This window comes from Rousettus aegyptiacus, unplaced genomic scaffold (genome assembly GCF_014176215.1).
Source record: "Rousettus aegyptiacus isolate mRouAeg1 unplaced genomic scaffold, mRouAeg1.p scaffold_m13_p_9, whole genome shotgun sequence".
NCBI classification, from domain to species: Eukaryota; Metazoa; Chordata; class Mammalia; order Chiroptera; family Pteropodidae; genus Rousettus; species Rousettus aegyptiacus.
In genome coordinates this window covers 106,431,471-106,441,511 of record NW_023416312.1, presented here as the reverse complement: position 1 = coordinate 106,441,511, position 10,041 = coordinate 106,431,471, and the positions used below count along the sequence as shown (strand labels likewise).

Below are 10,041 nucleotides of genomic sequence, written 5' to 3'. Positions count from 1 at the left end.
TGGTGGCTTCTAGTTTTAGCAATCAAGGTCAGAATATGTATGGGGATGTGCACAAACCTTTACGTATATGTGAAGGTAACTGAAACATGCACTTTAAAGCCAGTAGATGAGAAGGAAACCCCCATCCGTATAAAATCAATTGGAGTCTGACAGTATCATTGAAAATTATGTTCACTTCTGTGTTACTGTAGCTTATAGATGGGAAATTACTCTACCAGGCTGTGCATTTCATTGTTAATTTCCGCTTGCTGTCGGGTAACAAGGAGGCTACTGGAACAGAGGCGGGCCCAGTCTCCTGCACCTCCGTGTGCACCGGGCCGCATTCACCAGTCTGACGGGTTAGGCTGCTGCTGTTATCCCCGGAGTAGTCATCCAATGTTTTGCCAGGCATATCAAAGAAAATCAGAAAGCTATCGCCACTCCAATGGCAAGTGTCAATTGTTACGTAAGGACTTCTAATCCTAAAAGCATGTATAACTTAACAGGTTTGAGGAACTTCACTATAGGAAAGACTGAAAGGCATTAAGAAACAGACATAAATTATTTTAAATGTTACTTAAACGACATTTTAAATAAAAATGTCCGGTAATTTTAAATATCTTTAACAAAGTCAATCACAGATATAGACAGGCATAAGAACCAAAAGAAATTTATTTACAAAATTTCTTACTTCACTGGTGGAGAAAACCAAGAAAAAAAAAACAAGAAGAAATATAAGAAACAATCAACTATGACCCCACTAATAGCCTTTAAGCCAATTCCTACAAGAGAACCACCAGAGCGGCTCCCGAATCCCAGGCTAGAAAGACGCCCTTCGGCCGCACGGCGCACACCTTTACCCGCCGGCTTCTGTGCCGGCAACGCCACGGCACTCGTAGACTCAGCCGCGCCACAGCTTCCAGAGTGCTGTTCCCTGTCTGCCTCACATGGCTACTTCATCACCTTCGCTGACTCCATTCTTGGCTTTTTTCTCTTTCTCTTCTCCTTTGTCGGCTTTCTCTTTTTCGCCACTGTTGGCTCCTTTCTCTTCTTTGTCCTGCACACTGGTGTAAACTGCTTTGTTATAGCCTTCCCTGTTCCGAGCAATTTCAATGGCAAAAAATTGTATCCTGGGGGCTGAAAGGGGAATAGAACTGATTACTTCCCTGGTCACAGTGACTTCTGTAAACCTAAAGGAAATCTATTGACAAAGCTGAACTAACTTGCAAAGTACTCAAGCATAGTCATTAAGTTTCAGACATGTAAAATTCTAATCCTGTAATAAATGAGGCTGAAATACTTAACTATCTCACAGTTACTGAAGAAGCAGTAACAAGATCTTTAAAGGTATAACAAGTAAGACGATCCCTAAACTAACTATCCATATCACTGATGCATCACGAAAACCAGATTCCTCATTCATTTTACAGAAACAATTCCAGAGGCAAGAAACTCACCAAAGATTGTGTTTTCCTCAGTGTAGCCCTGAGAACAATCCAGTCGCAGCAAAGTACCATAGTTGAAGTCTTCTATAACCCCATCAAACTGCAAACAGAATGGCCTCCACTTCTATAAAGGCAAAAAGAGAGCCCTTAGCTGACTGATGACATACACTGGTGTAAGCAGACCAGGAGAGTGGCTTCTACTTCCCCAGTTAGGAAAATACCATAGTGAAAGAGACTAGGGCAGTGAGTTTCTGTGCTATCATCTATTGTGATTTTAGACTGGTATTTCTCAGTACGGACAGCATTTACACCTGAGAAAATACTTAAATCCTTGAATACAGAATTAAAAAGCCAAGGGCCTCCTCTTACAGAAATTTTTTCTCCAACTATAAGAGTGTTATCACTCTGGAAAAGTACAAATAGTCAAGTAAGCGATGCAAAACACAAGATTTTCAATTAATTATGGCATTGGCCTGTGATAATGTCAACTTAAATCCAGAGAATCCAAATACCTCCCTGTATCCTCTTTGCCAATCTTCCCTCTGCGCACTCTGGTTAAGCTACTCACATAAGTAAATTTATTCCTCCTCCTTTGAAAGGGTTCGGTGTTCAAGGATGTAATGTCAAAGTCAAAAAGGAGGAAAAATAGATTCAATGAATGTGAAAAACCCACGACCAGAAAAACATTCATAACTTATTAGATAACTATGTAAGAGCTGTGGTTCTTTACATATTTTCTTTGAACCCCTCTTCCGAACTTAAATGTATAAAAACGCCTTCACGATCAGTAACTGTTGGTCAGATGCTAGACAATGTTTAAGATAAGATTTTCTTACCTCTTTAGCTGACACTGATTTGAGCTCTTCTGGGTCCAATACATCGATCTTGAGATTCTCAAAATTTTTCCGAAATTCAGAATAGATTTGGTCATCCACTTTGGTAAGTTTCAGGAACTGTGGGTCGACTGACGAAATCAGCTGCCAGACAAAAACACATCAGATATATGCTAGTCTCTAATGTACTCCACTTGTGTTCTGCCAGCCCCAGAAAACCCTAATGGGTCTCAGGGCACAAGAGTTCATTACAAAGTATGGACAGCCTAGGTTGTGGATGAATCATGACATAGTTGTGAAGGGCCATAACATACTACATTCCCTTCCACCAATTCGAACACTTTCGGCTCTAGTACTGCCTGGTTATTGCCCTCTGTAGACTGTTTATTCAGTTGACGAACATTTATTGAATGCCAGGCAGCCTTTTGTCAGTTAGCAACATAACTCTAGGCAAAGAGTCACAAGTCCTTATTGTCAAAACAGAATTTGTTTCTACACTCCTGTCCTCTGAAGGTAAGATTTTACAGCAATAAAAATTATCTCCAAAACACAACTGTTTAACTTTCTGGGAATAATGATCAGCACAGAACCACACAGTACAAGTACATGTTTCATTCTGCTTAATAGTGAAGACAGACGACTCACCTTGTAGTAGACTTCGGCGTGCTGCATCGCTCTCATGGCCCAAGCCATCTCAATATCAGGCTACAAAGGAGGAAAGAATGCCTGGTCAGAAATCTCCCAGTCTTGCTACCAGAGAACAAATGAAGGCCGTCTATGGATGGGTGCTCAGGAGGGCTACCAAATTTGGCATCACTGTCAAAGGATAAAAACTGGACTACTGGCTTTGGACACTAATTCTTCTGTTCTTATGACAAACAAAAGAAGCTATCTTCGTAGTCTAACAGAATGAGCCACTGGCCATATTTTTCCGAAAGTTAGTGAAAATGCGAGGGACTAAATAAAACAGTAAATAGCCTCAGGACTGGGTTCAATATTGTAAAAGTGAAATAATAAATGCAGATGACTGACTTGTTGAGAGAACAAAACAGGGGAAGTAAAATTACTCTTCACTTTGAAGAGTGTGGCATTTTATAATCATGTTTATCTAACGGCAAATTCCCCATCCTGTAACACTTAGAAACGAATCAGTATCACGAAGCAGGATAATTTATAAGTAAGTGTTACCCAGCACCCACCGCTTTAGTTATTAGTCGATGATAAGTACATAAAAGCCCTGCTTATCTGTTAGGATGTCCCACTTCATATGGAGGGGTCTGTTTCACTGACCCCAGAAGCAGCCATTTGCATTTTTGCCACCATGTCCTTGGCTCGACCGCCAATTCATGTACTTTGTCCACCTTCGGTGTGAGGATACAGTTTGAGATCCACCATGTCAGTGAAGTCTTCCTCTACTGTCTGGTTCCTTAGAGGTTTCTTTTTCAGCTAAACTGCTTTGTGTCTTATGCCCTGATCCATTCATTCATCTAACATATCACAAGTTATTTGAGTGTGATCACTATCCTCATACCCCTGTATCTCGTACCTCAAAATACATCATGTGCTTTCTCCTTAAGAATCTAAACCGGACACAGTATAAGCCAGTGCGCCTTTACCGTACAGTGGAATCACTCGGGGACTTTTAAAGATACGGATTCCCGAGTCTCACCTCCCAGATACTCTGACTTGATTGATACGGGTTGCGCCCCAGACATCGAGGTATTTAAATGCTTCACAGGGGCTTCTAGAGGGCAGCGAAGTTAGTGAAGTAATTCCATGGACGTTAGTCCTGCGTTTGTGGACCAAAGAGCTTAGAATGAGGAGGCGTGGTTTCTGGGGGACGTGGAGTGCCCACAGAGGATATCTGGGCAGGGGTTACGACTTGGTGGCGGGCCCTGCAGAAACCCCGGACTAGCGGGGTGAACAGGAGCTGCGGGTAAGCCATACTCACATCGTTGCCATAAGACTCGGCTGGGAGAGAAAGAGCGTGAGCCACCGATACCAATTCCCCGGAAACCTGGGAAGGAAAAAAAGGGGGAGGGAGAGTTCAAGGCCAGCCCCGGCTCGACCTTCCCCTTCGCCCGACCACAGAACGGCGTCTCACCGGCTCCTCTGCTCCGCCACTCGCCTCCATGTTGCAGCGAACAAAGCGCGACCCCCTCCCCGGAAATGGCTGTATGGAAGCGCCTTCCGCACTTGTTGGAAAGGGAGGACCTGGCCAGAGCGGCGCTCAGCGCCTGCGCCTGCGCGCAGCATCCCCCGCCGGGAAGCGGAAGTGCCCCGCCCCTCCTCGCCCGCCCTGCGCACTCTCCGGAGTGCTGCTGCTACGCAGTCTGCGCTCCTAGAGGCGTCTGAGATGAGCGGGTGCTCAGTATTAGTGATGATCGTGAGAAAAACCTGAGTCAAAATAACGCAGCTTTCTCATGCCCACCGCACAGAGTGCCAGGCAGAGAATTGAACTCACACGCTCCATTTGTGCCTGCGCCACACAGCTGTTGAAAGACCGTAGTAATCTATGATTTGGGGAGGTTCAAAGGGCTTTGTATGTTGATATTCAGGAATTAAGACTTTACCCTAAAAGCAGTGGGAAGCTACTGAAGGTCTTTGAGTAGACAGCCTCACTATCAAACTTACATTTTAAGATCACTAAAACACAAATGTCGAAGACAAATTTGAGGAAGGCAAAATTGTAGGCAGGAAGACCAACTTGGAAGGTATTGGATAATTTTGAGAATTAAGGTAAGTAAAATCAATAGGACTTTTTGACCAATTGGATCTGTAGGATAATGAAGAAATAGGATTTCAGTATGACTCCCAGTATTCACAATAGGATTTGGGGATGAATTTTGTTGAGCTACAAAAAGGACGAGTTTAATTTGAGGAGTTCAAGACCTTAAGGCACATTCAGATAGCATTGACTAGTTCGAGGAGGATCTGATCACAGATATAAATATGACAGCTAATACTTTAGGTTTAATTGACTTGTCCCAAGGAAACTATGAAGAACTCTAAAGACACAAAAAGCAGGCCAAGAACAGAACTATTTATGAAGAAGAAATGGCCAAAAAAAAATTTGTCAGTGGGACATCAGCAAAGAACAAAGGGAGACTGAGCCTCACAGAAGCCAAAGGATATGACAACTTCCAGTAGGAAGTGACGAAGATTGTCTAATACCTGCACTGAGTACGCTAAGCCCAGAAGCATTGAGAGGTCATCAACGACCTTAACAAGAGCAGCTTTGAAGGAACATTAGGTATAGATTTCAGATGGTACTAGGTTCAGAAGGAAGTGGCACTTAAAGGAGAGATGACAATTACCATTGAAAATTCTTCCAAAGAGTTGAAGCTAAAAAGGCACATAAGGTCCAAGGACTTTTAAAATTCTGGTAAAATACATATAACCTAAAAACTTACCATCTTAACCATTTAAAGTATACAGTTCAATAGTGTTAAATGTATCCACATTGCTGTGCAGCACACCTCCATGATTTTTTTTATCTTGCAAAACTGAAACTCTGCTCGCATTAAACAACAATGCCCCATTTCCCGTCCCCCTAGCCTCTGGCAACCTCCATACTACTATTTCCATGAATTTGACTCCTTTAAATACCTCAAGTAAGTAGAATCATGTAGTATTTGGCCTTCCGTGACTGGCTCTTTCATTTAGTATAATGTACTCAAGGTTCATCCATGTCGTTGCCATTTGACAGTATTTCCCTTTTTTAAACGAATATAGATATATTACATTTTGCTCATCCATTCATTTTTTGATAAACATTTAGGTTGCTTCCATCTTTTCGCAATTGTAAATAATATTGCTATGAACATGGGTGTGCAGATATCACTTCAAGATCCTGCTTTCAATTCTTTTGGACTTATACCCAGAAGTGGGGTTGCTGGTTCATGTGGTGATTAATTTTTAATTTTTTGAAGAACCTTACAGACTTTTAAGATTATTATTTTAGATTTAGAGAGAGTTAAATGTACTGAGGAATTGGCCTTATACAAAATATTGTCTTGGAGGGTAAGCTAGGCGTATCTCCAGAAAAACTGAATTAAGACAGGCAGCAAATACAGGAAATTGAGATGCTCCCTCCAGATGCTTTATGTTTTCTCTGTGAAGCACAAGAGGGCAGCTAAGAGCAAAAGGAAATGTGTTAAAGTCTGGTCTGAAGAAGAATGTCTTGAGAAGTCCAGCATAGTAGCTCAGATGAGAGGGAAAACCAACCTAACAAGGAGATAGAGGGACATTTTCAGGGAATCGCTAACACTACAGGACGTGATTTTGCAACGGTAGCAGTCCATATGTAATCCAGAGGTCTGAATTTAAGATGGATAATCCTGTTGCAGAAATGTTGTGAAACAAGACCGACGAGAAACCAAGCAGTACTCAGAGAGTGGGATGACTCAGGTTTATTACACCGGTGGTCCCAGAAGAGCTAGCGCTCTGAAGAACTGGGCCCCAAGCTCAGGGACAACTTTGCTTTTATATCTGTGCTGTTACAGTTGTCTGGGCTGCTTGGTTGATTTGTCCTCATATGGTTACGGACCGCAGGAGTTGCTATGGACTACGGGCAGTTACACAGCATGAGATTTTCGAACAGGAATTTAGGTAACATGTCTGTTATTGAGACAGAACAACCATAGGGGAGGGTGAGTCTTCACTTGATCTTGAGATCACTCTGCCCTTCGGCCTATGCAGCAAGCATGTCCACAGAAGCAGGGCATAGAGCTGATTACAAGATTAGCCATTTGAGTGGAAAATTCCTCTTCAATCTGACCTAGATGCTAAAGATTAGTGAATGTGGAGGCCTGACCAGGAGCTCGTTAGACAACAGTAAAAGGGAAGGGTAGTCTCAAGATGATGGGCAAATCAATGCATAACACGTAAACATGAATAGAATTCCAAGAAACCCTATTGGTCTTTTACCTGTGGAATCACTTAGGGAATTTGCTTTATCCAATGTTTTGAACATATTCATTACCTTTAATTAAAGAAAAAAGCTATTAAGGTGTGTAGAATGTGCATAGTTAATGCCTACAGCACCTGGTCTTCCTAGGTGGTCTCCCATTGAAGTACTAATCAGGCCCGACCCTGCTTAGCTTCCAAGATAAGATTATTTTTTTTAATTTTTTTCAAAGAAGGGAACTTTTCTCTACTCAAGCGCTCACAGCCTTAGATACTTGAAGAGATCAGGAATTGGGTCCTTATAAGATTAGAAAAGCGGACTGCTTCTATATTCCCAAACAGCAGGAGATAAAAGCGTCACCCAGATGGTTGGCCATAGATCCCAGTCATGCCTGTCTTGCTGCAGTGTGTCAAAGGCTTTCCTGAAGGGAAGCTCTGAAAGATCCACAAAGAAAGCACAATACCAGGATATTACAGCCAAGACTTTGGGCTTAAGAGGCAGCAGCCTTGGGTTTCAAGCAAAAACAAACAAAACAAACAAACAAAAAAACGAGCTGAGCCCATGGCTGGTCTCTTTATATAGTCAGTCTTCTTTCCTTCCCTTCTTTCCTTCCTTTGTCTTTATTCTCCTCTCTTTCTCTCTCTCTCTCTCGCTCTCGCTCTCGGTTTCGCTCTCACTCTTGCTCTCTCGCTCTCACTCTTTCTCTCATCTCTCTCTTCTCCCTCTCTTCCTTCTTTCCTGTTTTCCTTTGCTATAATCACAGAGCAATTTTTCATAGAAATACAAAACAGCTTTTAATGTTATTAACACTTGATAATCCGAATTCCGTCTCTAAATTTTATCAGCTAGAAATGTGGAAAAGTTTTTGTCTCAGTTGTGCTTTTTTTTTGACTGATAAAATAATTTGTTTATTGAAGACTTTCATCCATTCTTCAATCAGAGCCTCTGACGCCTTCCCCACATCTGTATTTCACTTCTCCTTTGTCATTCCATTCCATTCTTGGGCAAAAATATGGACTCATATGTCAGGATATGCCATCGAGCCTGTCCCCTGCCTAAGCCAGGTGATAACAACGTTGGTGACCATCGCATCCTGGTTGGATGGAGCTCACTAGGAATTCTGGAGCAGACAGAGAAGAGGCAGGGATGAGAATGACAGTTCCGCTGACTTAGTGTTTACACCTGGTCTGATTTAGCCACATCTACAGGAGATTTCAGGGCTCTGGACCCACGTATAACCAGTAGACTTCTCTGACAGTGGCTCCTGTGGTATTTAGTGACACAAGGCCATCCCATGTTGTTGACCACAGGCCCATATGTTGCACAGATTAGCGGCCACGAGGGGGAGCTGTTTGCATTGTACTGAGTGACTGGCACTGTTTCATTACCCTTATGAAAACAACTCTTTTAAGTTTTTGCTCTTAGCCCCTTATTGGATTTGTATTCGATCCCATGGGAGCTTGGTCAGAAGACAAACCTGAGTAAGAGATGCAGCCCCGCCCTCAGAAGCACACTTCCTTCGAACAGCCACGGCGCTGATAGTGGGCCAAGCCTGGCTTCCTGCCTCTTTCTTCCTTATGATGTCATTTCCTAGTATCCTTTTCAGTCCCTCAATCAAATAGTCCTCTCATAGGAAAGAAATAGTCTCTCACTGTGGCTAAGGAATTGCTATAGCTTGACTAATTTGGAGGTTAAGCATCTTTTTCCATGAAGGGTGAGCTGTATGGGAAAGGGTCAGGGGGAGCTGATTTCTCAGGTAACCACACATGCCCAGCAATGTCTGGAATGCAGCAAGTGATACCATTTAATGCGATGGTAGTAGGTTACATGCTATGTTATCTTACTCTCCTAGAAAAGAGACTACTGAGAAGTACATTCAGTACGAAGAGTGGCTATACATTGGCCTGATCAGGGCATTTTCTAGGTGATTCTGGGAATCAGTCCTCTAGGTAGGGTCCTTCTAGATGGAGAAGGTCTGGAGATGCCACAGTACCCCTGAGAGTCTAGCCTCTCTTATATTTCATACTCCACTTCCCCTTTCTGGGTTAGCAGTACAGGTTGGGAGATAATCCAATTAGGGAGGGAATAGTCATACTGGGCAGGCTGGAGGAATGAGCCTTGAAATTTTGGTGGATTCATGGGGATGGAGAAAACCAGAGATGGATGATAACAACAGCGATGATTGTTGTTTTTTAAAAAGGTCCCAGTGAGTTGGCTCATAGCTTCTTTTTCTGGAAGACATTATGGATGTTCTAGGATGGGAGGTAGTTGCCATTACCAATCTAATGGTGAATTAAAATCCCACTAGTATCCCATTGATAGTACTGCATGTCTGTGACATACTCCTCCATTAAAACAAAGCAAAGCCTCACAGTGACCTAATCTGAAAGGATAACACCCTTGGACCTGTAGAAAAAGGACATCACAAGGGACAGCAGGCCACAAAGATGAACAGAACCAGATTTCCCTGCCTTTTGTGCTCTTTGGAGTTCAGTGGAAAAAGGACTTTCACCTAAATACTCAAGGCTCTAACGTAGTTTTTGTCGTCCATGCTCTTCCGGATCCTCACCCACTGTCTGTCTATAAGAATTTTCTATTCTGATACTTGCTTAGGGAGTCTAGGAGCTACCGCAGTAATAAAGCAGCAAACATTTCTATATTTGGTGTTAATCTAATCTATTGATAAGGCATGAAAAAGTGTAAAACCAGGAAGAAGCTTTTATTCTTTTCAGTGTCATCATCAACACCGTACAGGACCAGTCCTTAATATTCTCAACTGGCATTTCCTTGAAGAGGTCAAATATGACCACCCAGTAAAAAAAAAATCGCATTTGTTTCTGTCACATCATCCCATTTTATTTTCTAAGTGTCACTT

The 10,041-nt window shown here is 42.5% G+C and overlaps 1 protein-coding gene across 1 annotated transcript; it reads right to left on the bottom strand.

The window, feature by feature from the left end:
- Positions 1 to 633: 633 nt before the first annotated feature.
- PBDC1 (polysaccharide biosynthesis domain containing 1) lies at positions 634 to 4,493 on the bottom strand. The gene is made up of 6 exons (XM_016130749.2): positions 4,362 to 4,493; positions 4,209 to 4,274; positions 2,903 to 2,962; positions 2,261 to 2,401; positions 1,437 to 1,548; positions 634 to 1,116 (listed from the first exon to the last, which is right to left on the bottom strand). Exons 1-6 carry the CDS (start codon positions 4,389 to 4,391, stop codon positions 923 to 925), a joined length of 603 nt encoding a protein of 200 aa, XP_015986235.1. The 5' UTR covers positions 4,392 to 4,493; the 3' UTR covers positions 634 to 922.
- Between the last annotated feature and the right edge of the window lie 5,548 nt (positions 4,494 to 10,041).

What these genes read in the sequence shown, in the direction of transcription:
- PBDC1 (XM_016130749.2), bottom strand. Translation starts at nt 4,391, where the DNA reads ATGGAGGCGAGTGGCGGAGCAGAGGAGCCG. An exon ending in ACGCCGAAGTCTACTACAAG is followed by an intron (nt 2,402 to 2,902) that starts GTGAGTCGTCTG and finishes TTTGTCTGGCAG; the next exon opens with CTGATTTCGTCAGTCGACCC. An exon ending in TGAGGAAAACACAATCTTTG is followed by an intron (nt 1,117 to 1,436) that starts GTGAGTTTCTTG and finishes TTCCCCTTTCAG; the next exon opens with CCCCCAGGATACAATTTTTT.